At 38.9% G+C, this 21,505-nt stretch overlaps 1 protein-coding gene across 1 annotated transcript in view; it reads right to left on the bottom strand.

Moving 5' to 3' along the window:
* The window catches only part of PDE11A (phosphodiesterase 11A), a 176,218-nt gene that overhangs the window by 5,182 nt on the left and 149,531 nt on the right, over positions 1–21,505 (bottom strand). Inside the window, exons 16-19 of the mRNA XM_032237355.1 lie at positions 18,651–18,728; positions 14,984–15,047; positions 12,812–12,886; positions 12,005–12,088 (exon numbers count right to left, since the gene is read on the bottom strand). Coding sequence (XP_032093246.1) covers positions 12,005–12,088; positions 12,812–12,886; positions 14,984–15,047; positions 18,651–18,728 — 301 coding nt within the window. The remainder of the gene's footprint in view (positions 1–12,004; positions 12,089–12,811; positions 12,887–14,983; positions 15,048–18,650; positions 18,729–21,505) is intronic.

The following is a 21,505-nucleotide window of genomic DNA, read 5'->3' as shown; positions in this document are numbered from 1 at the left end:
CAGCTGTGACCTTGTACCCTTTAACACTTCATACCACACATATCATGCCCTGTTCTGCCAGTTATAGTGGTGTCCTTTACAAATACTTTTTCTATCCTGGTTTAGTTCTATCCTTTAAACAGTTATTTAAATAAAAACTTAAAAAGTTTTGGTCTGGTTTAGTCTCCAAAATCTAATATGTAATGGACGTTACTGAAACTGTCACACCAACATTTTTTTAAGAATACAATATACCCTTGCAATTTTTCAAATTTATTCCTGCTGACCATCAGTTAGTAAGCATAAAATCATTATTATTATAATAATTAAGGAAATTATTATTAACAAGAACATTATTTCTAGCAGGCATACAAAATTTAGTGCTGCTTTGATTCTGGACTTATGCAATATTTGTATATTATTTAGCTGTATATATGATAAGGTTTGTGCAGAAAGTATCTTACACACCTTTAACAATTTTAATTCTTCCTGTACTTTATAATAATCTACAAGAACGTAGAGATCAGCAAGAACTTATAGAGGTCAATCTTGCAGAGAAAAGCATCCGGCTGTTCCCCATTTTCAGGAATTTAAGGGGCAATGCTCAGAGGGATTATTTCATTGTGGTGAGATGGACTCTTTACAAGAGTCTCCCAAGTGTTAGATTAATTAGGTTAGTTGGATTTTGAAATATTCTCAACTGTGCAGCCATATTCAATAGATATGTCCCTATCATAGCCACTCTCTAGAAGATGTTGAATACTAAACTCTTGCCAAAAACATTTGATGTGGCACTTAACAGAATTTAACAGAATAACAGAGTTGGAAGGAACTGTTGGGAGTATACTCCTAGTGTTGGGTAGGCAATATCTTTATACAACAACAAGTGGTCGTTGTTGCTTTAAATGAGTGGATGTACTTATCAGGTGTAATTAACTTTACTATAAGAATGAATCAAGAGAGCTCATTCTCTCTCTCTGCTTGTCCTTTGCTTGATGACTTGATGACTGGAATGTGAACTGCGACTGTAAGCTATTGTTTGTTCTTTGAATTGTGTTTGGACTAATATCTACTATCTATTATCACTACTTGTGAAGCAATTATCAGTAGTAAAGCTACTTGTTTTTACTAGCAGTGTCTGAAACTCTATTCGTATGTTTCTACTAGCAACATTCTTTCTCTTTAACTGTACATTCCATTGCACTACTTCCTGTCTCCCAATGGAGATACCCCTAACAGGAACTTTAGCGATCTTCTAGTCCAATCCCCTCCTCAAGCAGAAGACCCTATAACATTTCACACAAATGACTGTCCAATCTCTTCTTAAAAGCCTCCAGTGTTGGAATACCCACAACCTCTGAAGACAAGCCTTTCCACTGGGTTCTTGGTTTTGTTATTCTACGATTTATAGAGAAATATATTGCTTCTGTACATTAAGTGACTATCTATACCAGTGATGGCGAACCTTTTGAGCACCGAGTGTCGAAAAGGTCACAAGGAAATGTCACGCCTGCGTGCGATCATCAGGGCCACACTCCAGAAAAGCCAAACTTCCGGGTTCTGGTGCGCATGCACACCCGAGAATTAGCTGGCCAGCACGCATGTACAGGCCAGTTTATGGCACCGCCATGCGCGTGAAGGGATCACACTCTGGAAAAGCTGAACTTCCAGGTTTGACACGCATGCGCACCTGACAATTACCTGATCAGTGCACATCTGCACACCGGTTTTCAGCACTGCTGTGCATGCAAGGGACAGCTGATTGTCAGTTACGCATCAGAAACCCAGAAGACAAACAGGCAAGGCCTTCCATGCTGGGTGACATGGCTTCGCATGTCACTTTGGCCACATGATTAAGCATGATTACTAATACATCAGTTTAATTGGAACTTCATGTGTGATCCTGATCTTTCACACATGACAGGCTTTAACTGAAGTATTTCCAAAGCTTTCTTTGAAGGTCACTCAAGATGCTTTAGGAGAAAATTCTAGTGGAAGAATGGAATATGCAAATTATTTATTTACTCATTAAATATACATCTTGATTTTCCACTATAAACCATGCTCGAGGAAACTAACAACAAGCACAAAATGATTATTTAAAAGCAAATGTTGAAAGATACATAATTAAAATAAAAAAAATAAACAGCCCTTACTTCTTGAAACCTATTTCAATAAACTGATTAAAACTCAAGTAACAAAAGCCTATTTAAATAACACGCTTTTGAAATGTGGCAGAAAGAGATCAAAGACAGATGGAGCATGACCTATTCTTGCAAGGAGTTCTGTGTCATTAAATGGCTTTTACTGATGATGGGCAGGAAAGAACTCTCAAGGACCTTGAAATCTAGGCAAGCTAATATAGGAGAATGTGCTCTTGACTGATTCCCAAATCACACAGTACTTTGCAAATCACAGCTAGCATTTTGTATGGTGCCCAGAAATATATACATTTTCCAAAAAGCTGTTATAATGGGGAATTTACATTCTCCAATAATCATTTCAATCAGTAATGTGCTGCAACATTCTGGATATATTTACATTTAAACTTTTAAATTTATGTAAGTGTACATCAAAAGAACATAAAATTTCTTAAATGCATATTTACATAAATTTAACATAGTTAGGCAGCCACATTCCTGGCCATGGTACCTTTTTCTAATGATTTTTGTGAGTCACTCTTTTGTCTAAAAAGAGGACAAAATCATTCCAGTATTCATAAATAATCTTGTATATTGAAGTCTAAAATTATTTTAACAAAATGGTTTGGATTTTTTGTGTTTACCACAGATTAATATATCTCAGAAATAATTTAAGCAAGACACAGCTGTAGGATTTCAATTTTCATCTCCTCTGCAAGTTTCCCTGATTCATAGAGTTGAACAGCCTTTGACACGACTCCACCCGTTTACTTACGATATTTGTTCCACGCAGCAATCAATATTTGCTGCCTGGCTCTTAAATAGATCTTTAGAAATCTCTTTAGTCCATATCAGTCTCTTATCCCCAGTTCTTTAGATTTATCCTCAGCTGGGAATTTGCCAGCCAGACGCAAGGTGATTCTGGCTTGCTCAACACTTACATGGAGCATGCTATCCATCATCATTTCTAGCCCTTTTCTGATGCAATGCTCTTTGCTCTTTGTCTTTCTTGAAATCCAAGTGGCTGTTAAATTATTCATTAATCTTCTCTTTCAGTTTTGCAGTGAATTTTTCCCTTCTTTGTTTTACCTACGGGTTGTGTGGCCATTGTTCTGAACACATTTTTTTAGATTTTCAGATCATTCCCTTAAATTCTACTTTGACTCTCTCTTTACATTTCAGTTTCTCTGAGATTGCACTATATAACCGATTCTGTTTTGAAAGCAAGTTTACTGATGCAGGAACTTCTAGTTCTCCCTTTAAGTCTGTGGGAAAACTGCCTCTTTTTCACCCCATTCATTTCTTTTTGGAAATGTTACGCACGCTCCCAAGTCATGCCATTTTAACTCCTGTGTGATAATTTCTTCATCATTTATCAATTTGAAGGCTGAGTCAAATTTTATCAGGAAAGAAATTTGTGATGAGATTGAAGGGTTTGGGGATAGGAGTTGTTTTTCGCTTCCTTCTCCCCGTTTTTAAAATACATATTTAATTCACTGCAGGCTGTTCACTGCAGGAAAAGAGAAAAAATGCCTTCTGCTGCTAACTTCTTTCTGTGCTGCACGCAGTGCCATTTAACACAGCAACAGAAAATGGGGAGTCCATTTTAGAATATTTCCCTATCTTGTATCACTGAATTGTAGCTTAGGTTGTCTTAAGGAATTTTCCCTATCTTCAGCACTGGGACAATAAGAAAGTGTTGCTAGATTCCATCCATGGTCAGGTCTGTTTTATGCTTTACTCCCTGAAGAGCAGGGGTGGGTTTCAACCGGTTCATGGCGGTCCCTGCGAACTGGTTGGTCGGTGAACCCGGAAGTAAGTAATTTCCGGGAACGGCGAAGGGCCCACCTGCCCGCCCGCGCTCCTTACCCAGTTTTGACGAGTTCTGCGCTTCCACGCATGCGCAGGACGCATACAGCGCCTGCCCGATCCTCCAGGAGCAGTTGGAGCCTCGCACAGACGCTAGTACGCATGCATGCACCGCGCACGTGCACGAGGACGCCGCCGGCCCTGTTCCAACTGAACTGGTTGGAACGGGGCGAGAAACCCACCCCTGCTGAAGAGGAACCCTAAAAGATAAGGAAGTATTCCCAAATATTTCAACCACCATCATAGATACCTTCTGAAGAATAATAGAAAGGAGGAATGGACATGACTTTACATCTGGTAGGCCTAACTAGTGTGTTTGATTACACTTAGCAAAACAGTAAGGGGAACTTGGCATAGTATAATAGTTAAAATGTTGGAGTAGGAGCAGAGGGTCTACTCTCAACCATGGAAGCCCAATGGGGCCAGTTGCTCTCTTTGGGCCAGTTGCTCTCTGTCAGGCCAACTTATGTCACAGAGTTGCTGTTGTGGGAACAAATAGGAACTATTACCTAAACCCATGATGGCGAACCTATGGCACGCATGCCACAGGTGGCATGCAGTGCCATCTCTGTGGGCATGTGAGCCGTCACCCCAGTTCACCTCCCACCAGCCAGTTGGCTTTTGGGTCTCTGCCACGCATATGCAGGAGGATGTGGGGGGGGTGTGCCTGCAGGAGGTGCACACACAACACACAGAGGTGGGGTGCGTGCATACACAGGAGGCATATGCAGGGGGCCATGTGCATGTGAGTGGGGTGGAGTGAATGCACAGGGAATGGGGCGCGTGCACGGGGGGTGACACATACATTGCATTTGGGGGGTCCACACTTTGGGTACTCGGTCTGGAAAAGGTTGAGTGACCTAAGCAAAAGGGGCTGAAATATTTTTAAAGTCCAGATCCCTGGTTCACTAGAATATAAGGCGGAGGAAGAGATACACAGCACAATCAGAGTTGCAAGGCTCTATTATTATAGCTAATCTCAGTAACGTATTCAGGCTTCCTGTGGAATTGATTTGCTGGTCTGGTTTACCTAGTGGAACTGATACTGGATTAAAACAAATAATCTGAATCAGATTCATTCTATAAATGAACTCTCTCCATTTGATGTCTAGAAGCCCCTTCTTTCTCCAAAGAGCTATCACATAACGGGTACCATTTCAAGCTTCTTTGCCTTGAGACTGACTCTTTTCATCCCCTTCCCTTCCTCCTGGAATGTAAGTGACAAGCAAAGCTGACTACATAGGGAACACCTTGATGAATCTGGAATGTAAATAATAGAACAGAATAGAAATTCTTATCTTTGCATAGAATTGTTGAAAGAATCTACAAAAATAATCCCAGATATTAAGAAATATGGCCGTATTCCTTTCTTTAGAAAATACTAATATTTCTAGAATATATATTTCTCCAGTTGCCACTGGTAATGATAATACGTATAAGTTTTATTGTGTACGTACACTCTGCAAAATAACGGGTGTGTGATTATCATATCTATGATATGGATGTTTAAAATGTCTGGTGAATGAGCAAAGGTGCGTAGAGCAGAGAGATTGCTTAAACAAGCTACTCTTCCTAAGCTGCTTTTCTCTGTAGTGCGGTGCTTCTCTAAAAATTGCAAACCATAAATTACAAACTCAGATCTGTGACCTTAATTAGTTGATCAGAATCCTCCAGTCCTCTAGCACTTCTGCTTGACACTGACAAGACCCCAAACAGTTTCACACTGAAGTTCTTCATTTGCCTCCTATGCAGCTTGTCGCTTGCAGCAGTGATGGGACTCGAATAACTTAACAACCAGCTCTCTGGGTAGGCGTGGCCAGTTGGTCATGTGACTGTGCGGGTGACGTCACTCTTCACACCAGCCCTGCCTCCCAGCCCTCGCCTCAAAGGCAGAGGTAGGATTCAGCCGGTTGGAGCTAATCCCACCACTGGCTGGCCCTGCCCCCACACTAACCTGTTTTTGGGCTGTTTTTCAGGCCGTTTTCTGGCAGGGTTCTTTGGGGGGAGGTTTCGGGACATTTTGGGGGCCAAAAACATCCTGAAAACAACCCAAAAATGGCCATAAAATGGTGCCAAAAAACAACTGGGGGCAGGCCAGCCATTGGTGAGATTTGCTGGTTCACCAAACTGCGCAGAATTTTAACTACTGGTTTGATTGAACCGGTGCGAACTGGCAACAGCCCATCTTTGGCTTGCAGCCATCAGTGTCCTAAGGAAACAAGCTGATTGTCAGTGCATTCCTTTCCATATGTATTCCTCATTATGTGCTTGTTTACTCTCTTGTAATTCTTTTCTCTCAAATGGATGTAAATATAAACATTTGTTTCCTTCCTGCTAATAATCCCAGCACTAGGGTGAACATTCCAAAGGGCAGGAGAGTGGATAAAAAGGGCTATAAGATCTGCCCTTTTACCTTGCTAGTGAGCCATGTTCCAGAAACCTTTCCTGCCATTTGGACTCACTGGGTTGTTTTGGATTGGATCCTTCAGACACTGTAAAGCAAAGGAAAGCTGAAGCTAACAACCAAGTTGTCAGAGCCAATTGCAGTCACTAAATGAGAACTACCTATACAGCTAAGGATAATTGCAGGCCAGTGGTGGGTTTCCAATTTTTATGTTACCGGTTCGTTTGTGTTGTGTGTGTGTGCGCGCGTGACACTTTTGCGCATGCGCAGAAGTGTCCGGGTGGGTGGGCGGAGCCTCCCGCTACCACTACCAGTTTGCCTGATCTGGGCCAAACCAGGAGCAACCCACTTCTGGGGCAGGCAGATCTCAGGTTCTAGTCTGTGATGAGCAAAACAGAACACGTTTGTGGATTAGCATTTTTTTCCTGAAGAGCACAGCCTGCATGGAAAGTAAGAGAAAATGTGCAGTTTGCACTTTTTTTTGCTTATATCATAGAGTGAGAACGTTTCAACTCTGAAATGTTGTACTTTGCATGATAAGAAAATCAATATCATCACGACACCGTGTTATTTGATCATCTTCATTCATTTAGATAGAAATACTTTAGTTTTCAATTCTATTTAGTTTCTGTTATTTGAGGGTGGTAAGGCTATTTCTTTCTCACCTACTAAATATGGTTCGGATTTTTTTAAAAATCCTTTAGAAATAGTTTCATGTATTAAGTCCGAACTATAGTATCTTTCGGTGGGAGAAAATAGAGTGTTTTCTATACTCTTTTGGTATACTTTATGGGATAACAGAAAGCATTCTTCATGTTCTGCCTATGGTGACCTTTGTTGATCCACCCATGGTGATCCTGTGACTCCTTCTATTGTGACCTTGTCTGTTTCCCACCAGCAGGAGACACCACTGATATCACCACTTCCTGCAGGACATCTGTTTAAAATCTTCAAAAGGCAGCTGATATATTACAACGTAGGATCTGGCAACACAGAGCCTGTAGACACTCTACCCATTACATTTATTAAAAAAAAAAATGTTATACCTTGAGAAAACTTGTGATCTCACAAGTTACTTATTCCTTTAAAAAAAGATGTTCTTGCAACATCACTCGCTTCTCCTTCCCATCTTACTTTCCAACAGTTCTTGGCCCCATAACAGTTCAGCTCCTTTCTCAAACTTTTGCTTTTCAGTAAGATTAGCTAGAGCAAGTTAGAAAACTTATTTAACCATGGGGTCATACATTATCTGTTGTTTAATGAAGATTTTGGATGATGTCAAAAAGATGCTAACTACTGGCCAAGAAAATGAACTATTGTGATCAATGCTATTTGATGAAGTCAATTACTGGGGACTTCTATTTAAGAGCCGCATGATCCAGTGTAAAATGAGAAAGATACTCTGTTCCTAGGTGATTAGGATGAAAGTGAGCCAGTTTCTTTAACCTTTGTAATCAGCATTCACAGACATTTTCAAAATATTCTTTGAGATGTTGTGAAAGGAGCATCCCATCTGGGATTCCAAGAAGGGTGCACCACTTTCAGGATCAAACTGCTGGAGGCTTGCCTACCAAGGCGAAGCGATTCCTTAAATTTCAAGCTGCTGCTGTCAGCTGTCACTGGCAAACTGCTTATCTTCTCACCCAGAGAGAAGCACAATGCTTGGCCTCTGACCTGGGTATTCTTCCATGTCAGGAGTTTGCTACCAGCACATAACAATGCAGTGGGGAAAAAGGGGGGGATTTCTCATACCTTCTTTTCTTTAAGCAGAATCCTTTAATTCCTACCTCAGTGTTTCAAATCTTACCTTCAATTCTCTTGTGGACTTAGATGGGGGGGGGGGGGGAAGAGAACAGCTGCAAAGAGGTCCTGAATTAGACAACTTGCAAATCAACTCAAACGCATTGGCTTGTGTTCTTTCAGATGAACTGGGAGAAAGTGGTAGCAGCGACTGGCAGGTTTTATTTAACCCTTTCTCATTAGTCCCATCCCCCTGGCAAAGCACTCCCCAGTTTCTCTTGTATCCTGGTCTTTTACACATTTACCTTACCTATGGGGTTATGAGATTAAGGAAGATCCACATTCTCAAATTTGGCTTTGTATACATTAAAGATGCATAACCTCAAATGTGTGTGTGCAAATTTGAGGGCTTGGCAATTGCAATTCATACTCTGCATCTTTCTAAAAGCCAGAAAACAACAATAATTTAATGACACGAGGCTGGACATTTTTTTTATAACTTGGTGGGGGCGGGGTTAGTTGGTTAGGAATGGAGATGGAAGCACTTTCTTCCCAACTTCTATTACTTTCCTTCTTTTGTAAAATATGATAAAATGAAACAAAACACTGGCTATTTGGCTATTTCTCCCTTTGGTGGTGGTGATAATTTGGTGCAGTGATCTTGGGATGCTAAGGGATATTTCTGCCGGTGGGCTGCTACCTCCTAATTGAAAATATAACTTTTCTAATTTAAATGATAATAAGTCTACAAATGTTATCTGTCCCATCTACACTGGCATTATAGGATCAAATGCCCCTGGCTATTTGAAGAGAAGTATATCCAGAGCTGCTGGTTTTGCTGCCACCCTGTATTATTAGTATCTTACAAAGTGGCCCAGCCTAACAGTGTAGGCGACTTTTAACAGTTAAACATTCTAGTCCATAAAAAAAGGAAAAAAAAGTGGCAGGAAGTAGAGCATCACAGGGAGTGTTTGAGCTAAATGGTCTCTAATAGTCATGTCTGTTTTATGCAGCCCCTTCTTTGCAACTGCATGGAAAGTGGGGAAAAGAAAAAAGCTGAATTCTGTATAAGCATTAAACGCCCTGCTGCTATAATCATTAATGTTCTATGTTGTGTGTTCTAGACCATTTATTACCACTGAAAAATAAATTGGTATGGAGCGAGAGAGACTCAGAGCCTGGGGTATCTGTAGAGCATGAAGCTCCAACTTGGGTTTCTTAACCATGTGTAAATGGGATTTACAGTGTCTCCATGCATCATTGGTACAGTGGCTGTACTGGAAATTAAAAGTCAGTTTTATATTCTAGGGAGCATCTCTCCCAGTATGTGACTATGACATCAAGTTTTCTGTTTACCCCTTAGGCATTAGACGATGCCGTAATAATAAAAAAGGGGAATAATAGCTATACAGCATGAACAAAGGGGAGGGAAAGACATTTAGATGCATCTCTGCTTGCTAGTAAAATTCTGCTTGTATAAAGTTGAATCTTTAACTGTTATATCCAACCTTCTCATCCAGAAAGAACGTTCTGAGCATTCTTTATCTCCATGGATAATTCTATTCTCTCTCCTGGGCTAAAAACGCTAGTTCAAATAGCATACAACTTCTGGCTAAAGAGGCATTCTTTGTCTTACTTCATCACATTCTAACTTCTTCCACCATTTAACTTCTTATTAATTTATCAGCACCATAATATTTATATAAAATAATAACAAATGTTTATTATGAGATATTTAATAGATTGCAATTACTTAACTTGAAACAATATTTTGTAAAATTTGCTATATGGTCACTATAATTGGGTAGATTAGCCTCTCAATCTGCTGAATATCAAAATGTTATAAATATCTATTATGTTATGTCTTCATGATTCTTCTCCAACATCAAATATCTGAGATGAAATAGATTGTCCCTGAATGGGCCAGAGTTCAGTAATGTCCCTACCTATAAAACCTTCCCTGAACAAGATTCATTTGGTATCCATCATGGTCCTATCTATAGAATTTTATCAGAAGCATCAACATAAATTTTAATTATTTCCCATACTTTTTGTCTTTAATACATTTTGTTGTGTTTTGTGTCTTAGGTTTTGATTATCATCCCTAAATACATATATGGCCTAGGACCTAATTATTTGGCGGTCCCATAGTGTCTGTCATTCCTGAACAATCAGATAGAATTTTCTTGCTTTAGGTCCCATCAACTGAGCAATGTAACCTAACAAGATCCAACAAGCAGACCTTCTCTGTTATAGCTATTGCTTTCTGAAAGAAGCATTTTCCCCAGAAACTTGCTACTGCCGTCAACGAGCTGTAAAAACAGAGCTTTTCCATCAAGTCTTTGGTCAGGATGATTGGTGAGCATGGTAGATGATTTCCTTCCTTATTCCTCTTTATATCATGTTTTTAATTTTGTGAACCCGCTCAGGGTCATATTTGGAATTGAGTAAGCTTAGAAATGGGATGGATGAATAAACATGCAAATAAATCAATCCAGCATCTTTACTGTAATCTCGAGTAATATGTGGTCTATTGGAAACTATTCCAAGTGCAGCTGAAGAAGTATATTAATCCTGAATTTCATTAAAATGTATTTTTTTGAGAAAATCAGTACTGATGATGTAAAAATGTATAAACTCAATTTTAAAAGGAATTTTAAAAATTATTAGCATCCATATTAACCTGTGTTGCTATGTTTTAATTAAAATGTACAATTAAAATGCAAGTCAATTCAAAAGCTGTCTTAAAAAGCACTACGGGAAAGACTTCTCCACAGAGGACTCTGAGTTAACAATTAAGCAAGAAGTCCTTCATTATAATCTTGGCCAAACATATGAAAGTGTCTCCTTTTGCAGGTCAATAGTTTTCTGCAGTGTCCTAAATGCTTGTTATCTGACTACATATGCTCTCCAAATGTTAGAAGTACAGATTTTATTCCACTAAGATACTGTCGAGTTGCAAACTTTTCTTAATATGAATAAACTTGCCAAACCCGATGGTTGGGAGAAGTTGGTTTGGTTTTCGTGTGCCACACATATATGTAAGTTGACTGGAACCCCAACCTCCCTCTCTTGCCCTCATCCTGCCACTATTCAAAGCCCACTAGGCTGCTTCTTCAGGAAAGCAGAGAAATGTGCCATTTCTACTCCAGAAGATGAGCCTATGCCATCATTGCCAGCTTTTACCACGAAGCTGTCACCCATGCAAGGCAAGAACAGCACTGCATGGGTGTTTACATTTGTTGGGACTTGCAACCCAAACAGACTTTTGAACGGCCTTTCAAGATGTAACCCGACTGTAAGCATAGTGCTGTCTGTAACTCTGAAATGGAGCATTTGCTTAAAAAGGAAAATACTTTGCCTTGTTTGTGTTGTAGTGGAAGTTTTATCTTTTAGAAAATTTTTAAAGCTACTAACAACATCAACAACAAGAATCGTCTTCTTCATCACAAATAAACAAATGAGGAAAATACAAAACACTGCTATGGTTCTTGCAACTTCTGAACCAAAACTAATAGATTCAGAGCATGGGCGTACAGACGAAGGAAACCCAGGGAAGAGCAGAGGAAGACAATGATTTCTTATCTGATTTGCTTTCTTTATTGACAGACTGCACTGATTTTGTCCTGATCTATATTTACTCATTTCATTGCATGGATTTCTCTACTACAAGTGCCTTTGCTGCTTTATCAAGTGTAGTTTATGCCTCCGGAGAGGAAAATGAAATGCGGAGGGTCTGTGAGATGGAAAAAGCTGCAAAAATTGTTACATCATCTCCCTCTCCTCCTTTTCTCCCTCCCTCCCTTCTTTTGCTGAGAGGCAAAACCCCTGGGTCTTCTTTTAACTCTGCACCAGCAATATGCACAATTACCTGATAGAGAGGCATGCAGATACTATCAATCCATTCCAGCTGTAATCGAGGCAGTTCATCTTTCCTGTTCCGATCAAATATAGCCTGAGCGGAGAAGAGGAATGTGTCATGCTTTATTACTCTAGAGTATTTTACAGAAGCTGCTTCATCCAATATTTTGGATCTAGGATCAAATTGTTATAAACGGAACACTTTGAAAACCATAATCAATCTTTACACACATTTTCCTGTCTTTTGTCTAGAATGAAAAATAAACCATTCATTATTCTCTGGCCCTGTTTAGGAAACATAAAGGTTTCATTTATTTGACCGCTTTACAATTTAATTCCTTAGTATCAAACAAATGCAATGCATTGTTGGCATTTACGTTGCATAGGAAAATAGGAGAAAATAAATATGTGCAGCGTTATTTTTGCTATTCATTTCGGAGAAATGCAATGCAATTCTTTCTGCTTCCACTCTGAAGTAATTTCCATTGTTCTCAGTTTCACACACGTCTGGGAAGTATGGTTATTTGAGTGGAGCTGCAAAAATCCCTAGGACCATCAGATGGCACAGAACAACATAAAGAACAGTAAATTAATGCTGCCATCTAGTGATTGTCTAGGGTTTTGCAACCCAGATCTAATAATTATCTTTTTGGAATGGAATCCAAAGCTTAGTTATTATACACTGATAGTGGGAAAGAATATAGGTACAATGTCAATTATATCATAGCATCATGTCACACAACAGTACATTATACAACATTATATAGCATGTTTGCTCACTCTACAGCAACAGATATTTACCAAAATATTAACTTACAGAAGGTGTGAGTTTCAGTTCAGATCTCTCCCTGTCGCCTTGTTCAAAGAACTCACTTGTTACCAGTTCAGCTACCTAAAACACGTACAAAAAGATAAAATTATGGTTTATATTGCTAATTGTTAATCCAGACTGAAGCCTTTAAGTAAAAAGATTAAGCATAATCTTATAAGAACAAATGAGTATTTGACTATTTCATGCCCTTTGTGAATACTTAGGTATAATACATTTCATGGTATGTAACGTTATGTGAGAGCAGAAAAAGAGTAATAAATAATAAAAGAAATTAAAACATGAGTTTGGAAAAAAGACAACATAGCTTAATCTACTACCCAGTCAGTGGTGGGTTTCAATTTTTTTTACTACTGGTTCTGTGGGCGTGGCTTGGTGGGCGTGGCAGGGGAAGGATACTGTAAAATCTCCATTCCCATCCCACTCTAGGAGAAGGATACTGCAAAATCCCCATTCCTTTCTGATCAGCTGGGACTTGGGAGGCAGAGAATAGATGGGGCGGGGCCAGTCAGAAGAGGTATTTACCGGTTCTCCAAACTACTCAAAATTTTCACTACCGGTTCTCCAGAACTGGTCAGAATCTGCTAAATACTAGCTCTGTACAGGGATGGGTTTCAATTTTTTTTACTACTGGTTCTGTGGGCGTGGCTAGGTGGGGGCATGTGACTGAGTGAACCCACCTCTGCTGTGTACCCAGTAATACCTTCACTATGTTTCTCCATACTTTTTTTAACCCTTACAAGACTTCCATGCTTCAAACTTGCTTCATATACCCCTTTTCCTTGTTAAAGCTCCTCTTTCACCAGTCTCATGTTTTTATTGGGTCCATATAACCAAGACTTCCTTGTTTCCCCCCTTTTCTTGATACATTCACTCATCCTACATATACTTGATTTCTAATTCACTCTCTTAACATGACCAAGCCACTTCAATATGTTCATTTCATACATGCCATTCATTTTTGTAGTTTTCTCTTTGATACATTAAATTTCAAACCCATCCTCCTTGTTGCATCATACAACTGTGTAACATTCACTGCAAATCCTTGGGATTCTCAGCCAACACATGTTCACATTTCTAACCAACACACCTCACACATCAGCACTAGCATTCATAATACAAATATGTTTATCCGCAAGTGCATAAACAACCAAGGGTTGGTCAGTCATTTCTTCCTCCACATGCAACATTGAATAATTTATTAAGCATCCATTTATTCTCTTGCATGTTTTATTTCCATTGTTTTACTGCCATTCAGCAACTGCAACTCTGTTTTTGCATAAAACATTCCATAATTCATACCTTTTCAATTTAGAATGTGATTTCACTAAATGAAAAAATGTGTAGTCCTGTTCTCACGTGGGGATGGGGGAGAGAGACAGGCAGGGGGAGCTGGAGTGTTGCTGATGTCGGTCATAAGAGCAGGCAGTTTTCCAAGCATACGGATTTTGATCATGTGACTGTTGGAGCATTGGTTGTAAGTTTGAAACTAGGTACGTAGTTTTAAGTAGTTTTTCAAGGATCTGTTATAACTTTGACAGGACACTAAGTGACTGGTTGTAAGTCAAGGACTAACTGTAGCATCTAAATAAATGACTTTTTAAATACTGTTCCTTAAGGAGAAAAAAAAATGCTATCGCCAGGTTTAATAAAGCTATAGCAGCCATTTTGGCTACAAATGATAGGAATTCCAGATGGATGCATCAAGTTGGGTAAAAATACGCGAAGCAATCCCTCAAATAATTTTAAGTAAAGTCTTGAATGAAAAAAAAGTAAAATTTCTTCCACAAAGATTTATGGTAAGCCTTTTGCCTTCACTATTTTATGTCAGGATGGACATTAAAATGCTGTCAATTAGGTACACCTATTTTTTTAATTCACATTTTTAATAAAATGCAAATATTCTTCCTAAATGATTATGTGATTATAGAAGTAGGGTCTCTTGAAATACTTTAATACTATTCAATGTTATCAATTAAGCAAGAAAAAAGAAAAAGACCGGGCAATAAACTGCATGTCGCAGAAGATCTGTGATATTTTGTAATGCAAGCAAAGGTATTGTAACCTAACTGCAGATTTGGCCCTTTCTGTGTCAGATTCCTGGGAAAATTGTTGGGACAGAACCGCCTCTTTCTTGTGCCGCTATTAATCATGACTTGCCTGTCTTGAAATCTCCCATGGTTTCGTTGCAGCTCCAAGGTCACAGGCTGTCATTAGCATTGATCTGAAAAACAGAAATGAACAATAAAAATGGAACAAAGCTTTGTTGGTTTTCTAAACAGATTCATCCTGAATACATGAGGGTTTTTTTTTTTAAAGACGCAGACTTAACACCTTCTTCGCCAATTTAAAGCATGGCACAGTTTGGAATTTGAATAGTCACTGTTTTTATATTATTAGATAGAGAAAAGCGAATGCATTACAGATATAATCAGATAATGACTTTTCAATGCTAACTATTGAGTGTTACAAAAGATGCATGTTTCACTGCAGTCTAGCTACTCATTTTGCTGTTGTACTTTGATTAATTAAGTCATAATATAGGACACAGGGTAGTTGGAATGGCATGATGTGATGAAAGGAAATTATGTCATATATTCAGCTTGGGGTAGTCTGGTTATAACTGGCCCCTGTACTAAGAAAATGATTGTGAGAGACATTCCAGACACTGTTTGAACAGTTTCTATTGTTTATGTGCAATAAATATTCAAGATTATTGTAAGGATTACTCCATCTTAATGTAATTAATACCTGGCTACAAATATGTTTTAAAAGCGTTGAGAGATAAGAATTACTTAGATGGAGAAAGCATTTATGTACAATGCACAAAGCATGTTAAACTATAAGCAAGGCCAGAAGAACAGCAAGAATATGGGGGAGTTTTTAAAAAAGGAAGTGTATTGTCCATATTCTAAAATCAGGAATGGGTGAAATTTGGAAAAATGGAAAATTATTTATACCTCATCTAAAACACAAACACTTAAAGAATAGCTCCTTTCATGAGTAGGTTTCATTCCCCCACAGATGAAAACACCTAGATACTGATGTTTATATATATTCCCAGTCTGAACATATTAGCAGAGCTTCTTATGGTATAATAAAGATTGCAGTGGACTATCTAAGTTAGCCTTCTCAAACTTCATGCCATGAAGGTATGTCAAAATGCACCACAGGTAGTCTGTGATTTATGACAATAGAGCCTAAAATTTCTGTTCTTAAGTAAGACATTTTTAAATGAGTTTTCCCTTATTTTTTGCCTCAGTGAATCACTAAATTTGATAAGTTAGTAACCGGTTGTTAAGTGAATCTGGCTTCCCTATTGACTTTGCTTGTCAATGACCTTGGAACACAGCAAGGGTCATAAATATGAACCAGTTTCCAAGCACCTGAATTTTGATCACATGTTCATGGGCATGCTGCAAAGGTCATAACTGTGAAAAACGGCCATAAGTCACTTTTTTCAGTGCCATTGTAATTGTTGTGGTCCGCCATCAGCCTGCAGAGGTGGCAGCAGAGTCAGACAGTGAGGAGGTTGGGGAGGAACATGCGCCAGTCCTGGAGACTGGGGAAGGCTCGAACGAGGGCTCTGCATCGAAGGCAGAGAGGGGGCCAGGGCCATCTGGGAGTTATATGCTGCCTCCAGAGTTGGACATCAGCGAGGCAGAGGAACCTATGTGCATAGCTTTCCAGAAGGCAAGAACAGTTAAGATAAAAAGGGATGACTTGGGAGTAAGGCTCGTAGGTGATTGGCTCTTCCCATAGGACGTAAAGGAGGAGGAAAGGCACGTGAGCCTTTGCAGGAAGCAACTTTGTTCATTCTGGTTGATTTACATTCTGAAGCTCCATTTTGACTCTTGCTCCGTATGGCCTTGTGAAGCTAATTGCCAGTTAGGTCTTTGGCAGTGTTTCAAGGAAGATAAAGGTGGGTGCTTATCAGCCTTATCCCAAAGGACTGTGGCAGACTTCTGTTGGACTCTTTACAAACTATTTGCGACTCATTACGGGCTGTGAATGAACATAATTCACAGCCTTTGAAATAAAAAGAGGGTTTTGGGGACTAAGTGTGTGCTTTTTACTGTCTCAGGAAGCCTAGGTCAGAACAGTAACTTTGAATGGTCACTCAATGAACTACTGTAAATTGAGGACTACCTGTACACATCATTTGCAGCCTACATAGCTTTATGCATTTTGTTCCTTCCTAGTGTTTTCCCACAAGTGCAGGGTCTCCTATTTTTTCTGGCTCAATCAAGTATTAAGCCATGGTTTGCAACAGGAATCGACCAATTGGCTTATTGCCCAAGCTTGATATCATGGCCTGAGAGAGAGAGAGTGGTCCAAAGTCATCCAGCTGGTTCATGCCTAAGGCAGGAGTTTATGCTTTATGGTAGTTAAAATTCAGCTGTCTCTGGGGATAACCACATAAAGGAACACTGATTTAGAGGAGCCCTTATGACCTATGTAACAAATAAAAAAACCCAGCTTTTTCTTCCAAAAGGCTGCTTTAAGAAGAGGTCATTTTCTGCAATGTCTACCTTCTCCATACCTGTGTATGGAAGACAGAATCGGAGGCATTTGGAAGGTGCATTAAAAAAGTTAAAATAGTGGTTGCAACTACATGATCGAGGCTGTCATCTTCACTTTGGGAAAAAAAATCCTTTAAAACAAAAGTCTATTTTTAAGACAGACAATATAAATAAATGGAAAAAGAATGACAGTCAATGGTTAAATTGGAGACAATGGACAAAAGTAACTCTACGTGCACGTGTGAGATAGACAGAGGGTGAAGTGACAATTAAAATCATCTGCGGGTACCTATGCGCCTTAACCGAGAATATGATCTGAATCAGCTGCTTTTTTGTAGGGATTGCTATGCAACTTTATTCACATATACCCTAATATTATATCTGTAAATACATTAAACTATTCAACCAGTACCTTAAATGTTTAGAGATTTCTCCTTCCAAAAGAAATGAAGCATGGGAGAATAGGTATTGTGACTGTTCAAGGAAAAGGGAAGCATGATGGACACATGCAATCTAAATTTAACAAATAAACACAAGGTGTTTTCATTGTATTCCTTTAAAAAGACCAAACCTCAGTTGTTTTAAAAATAAGGTGCCAAATTTCTAACAATAGCTATGGCTCTTTGAAGCCACCTTGTAGGAGTTCCCTTCACACTACTAATTGCTTTAGGCTTTTGTGTATAGGTTTCTTGTGGCTTTATTTTTTGATATCTGATATACTGTTGTTCTAGCCTTGGACTAGAAATAAATACAAACATACATTTTGGATCTGAGGAATCACAGCAAATATTTAGAGGATTTCCATGCTTTGCTGAAATCAGGACATTTGGTAACCCCAGACTACAAGACCTGAATGATCAAAATCTTCACTGTAAATACTAGTATGGTAATGAAGGCACTTAAGCTTAGGGAAGATATTTTTTTAATGTCAATTGTGGATAGACTCAAAAAGCAGTGGTCTTTGAAATTCTTAATAAAGGCATACCAAAGGTGTCCAAAACATTTAGAGTTGGAAGCAGTTTCTATTTCAGAATGGATTGGTCTGACCTTTCCGGAAATATTTTGAGCTCCAAATAATTTGAGAATGTTAAAACAACCAATTTTGAATTCAAAACAATCACTTTTGGGCTCAAGGTAAAATGTTTTCAATATGAAACATTTCAAATTAAAAATGTTTTGCACCTCTAGGATGTACGGAAATTGACTGTGCACTTCTAAAGGCACTGGGAGGAATTTGTCCCTTGTCCCTGCAGAGTGCCTCAATTCCTATGCCATGTGAACTTTACCCAAGAGAAAGATCTCACCGGAATACCTCTCGTTGATATTTAACATTCCAATTGTAGTCTCCTTTGTTGACAAGTTCAAAAAATTCAGCCCTCTTCCTGTAACCAAACATTACAACATTACAAACCAAACAGGGAAAGACATGTATTTATAATATATATATGTATTTATTTAAAACTATCTGATAACCCACTGTTGCCCAGGTATTTATTTATAGGGGGGAAATGTCTGGACCAAATGTAATTTCTAATGTTGGGTTTTCTCCCTTACCAGAGGGAGCCCCCTTGTGGAGTACTGTGAAGCCATTACCATGGCAACTCCACTGCGTTGTACAGTAGAAGCCATTTTATGGCAGTACAGTAGAAGCCATTTAAGGCACAACAGGCTGTATCTTAACAGAACACCCCTCCAAGGGGTGTTGGGGTGTCTTACCCCCACACTATTTTTTCCCCAGAGAGTAAGTCATCTGTGTACCAACTTTGGTTGAAATTGCTTGAGGCGTTCCAGAGTTATGCTGGAACATACACACATACAAACAGCCATTTTTAGATAGATAGATAGATGATAGATAGATAGATAGATAGATAGATAGATAGATAGATAGATAGATAGATAGATAGATAGATAGATAGATAGATAGAAGATATTTATATAGCTGCCCTAAGTGCTTTGAGCACATAGGTGCTCAAAAGCAATAATTAAATAGTAAAAACAAAACAAAACATCTCAGGGCCTGTAACACACCCACACATATCCAAATCAAACTTTACAATTTCATTAAGCTGCAGCCTCTATCAAACAATTTATGGGAAAAGTCAGATCAGGATTAGGCGTATGAAAATTCATTCCCTCTATGCAGAAATCAGCAGGAAAAAATGTGCTAAATAGTCTTTATTGTAACAAGTAAAAAGCAGCACAACCTACACAGTATGTAGTTTAGATTGTTTCGGGTAGTTAAGGTGATAATTGCAGATGTCTTTTAACAGCCCATTCATCATATGCTGCCAGTTATAGATTTGTAATAATTAAGGACAGAAATGATGGAAACCTATTACTTAATATTTACTGCCCTCCCACAAATAGAAATACACAATGTTTTAAATTAACTCTCTAAACTTCTGCATCTTCCATAGCTTTTGATCATCTATTATTTCAACCTTATGCCTTCCAAATTATTTAGCGCAATGGCCCCTGACTTTTTGGGCACAAGGGACTGGTTCCATGGAGAAAGATTTTTCTCTGAACTGAAGGGGACGTTGTTTTGCACGATGCCTGCATCCCACAGATGGGGTTTTGCTTCCTTGCACGGCACAGTTGCTGGCATGCCACAGATGAGCGCCAGTCCACGGACTGGGAATTGGGGACCCTTCTCTAGCCACTAGATGGGCTAGAGAGCAACAACAGTATATACACAAATTCTGCATGAGAGGCATGTTCTGGGTTCTTTTTATTAAACAATATCTAACAACATCTAATTAATATACGACAGAGGTGGTATTCTGTTGGTTCGCCCTGGTTTGGGCGAACCAGTAGCGGTGGGAAGCTCCACTCACCCACCATCATGGATGCTCTGTGCAGGCACAGAAGGTTCTGCGCATGCACAGAAGTACTGCCTGTGAGTGAATCAATTGCGTGGGCGCAATTGTTCCGAACCAGTAGCGAAGGTAAGTGGATTTCATGCCTGATACACGAGTCATTATATACTAGTGTAATACATAATAGAGGCAAAAAGCTTTACAAGAACAATACTTTCTTCCCTCTTAATGATGAAGCCTATTCACTGTCTCCCATGCACTTTACTTTATATAGATCATGGAGCATTTTCATGTAGCTGAAAGTTTCTAATATTATACAAATTCCCGCTGGCAGAAAAAAATATCGTTTTTCTCTCATGCAGATTCATTCAATCCCTCTGGGAATAAGTACTGCAGTGACTACAATTTTCACAACTGTGCACTAACAGGCACATTTAAATCAATCTTAACTATTAAAAGGCAAATCTGCATTGCGTCAGCACTACACAAGTATGTCTTGTAGGTGGAACCTTTTTATTGCTGTTGAAAATAAGAAGCTCACTATTTAGTGTGTCTTTTGATTCCTGAAAAAGCAAAATCATGTGTACCCAGTTGTTTTATCTATCTTAAGGATATATAAAAATGGATAAGGCAGTTAGTCTCCATATGTGATCTTCCTACACATACATTTTATATATTACTAAAAAGACTTAGGAATACTGTATATCCTATTTTATACTTGTGTCACCCCCTTTTGTGTAAAAATTTCAAGTAAACAAATGGAAAAGTTAAGGACAACATGGTAATCTCAGGAGGTGGACTCCTCTTTGTGTGCACCAAGCCAAACAGTTCTATTGCTAAGCAAAACAGTTATTAAGTGAATGTTGCCCCTCTATGACTTTTCTTGCCATAGTTGTTAAGTGAATCACTGCAATTGTTAAATTAGTAATACGGTTGTTAAGTAAATCTAGCTTCCCTTTTGACTGTTTGTCAGAAAGTCACAAAAGGTGATCACATGACCCTGTGATTCTGCAACTGTCCTAAATACATGCCAGTTGCCAAGCGTCCAAATCTTGATCACATGACCACAGGGATGCTGTAATGGTCATAAGTGTGAAAAACGGTCATGTCACTTTTTTCAGTGCAGTTGACACATTGAGCGGTCACTCAATGAATGGTTGTAAGTCAAGGACTACCCGTACAAACAACTTGCTTTCAAATAATTGTTAATGGTCTCACTAATGCCTTATAAAATCAGATTAGAAGATAAAGCAACTTCATTATTTAATTGCCTGTTTTAATATAAAATGTTAGCCTGTGGGGTGGAGTTGGGCTGAGGGAGAGACTGACACTTTCTCTTT

This window comes from Thamnophis elegans, chromosome 1, assembly GCF_009769535.1.
Source record: "Thamnophis elegans isolate rThaEle1 chromosome 1, rThaEle1.pri, whole genome shotgun sequence".
Taxonomy (NCBI): Eukaryota; Metazoa; Chordata; class Lepidosauria; order Squamata; family Colubridae; genus Thamnophis; species Thamnophis elegans.
This window is presented reverse-complemented; position numbering and strand designations above follow the sequence as displayed.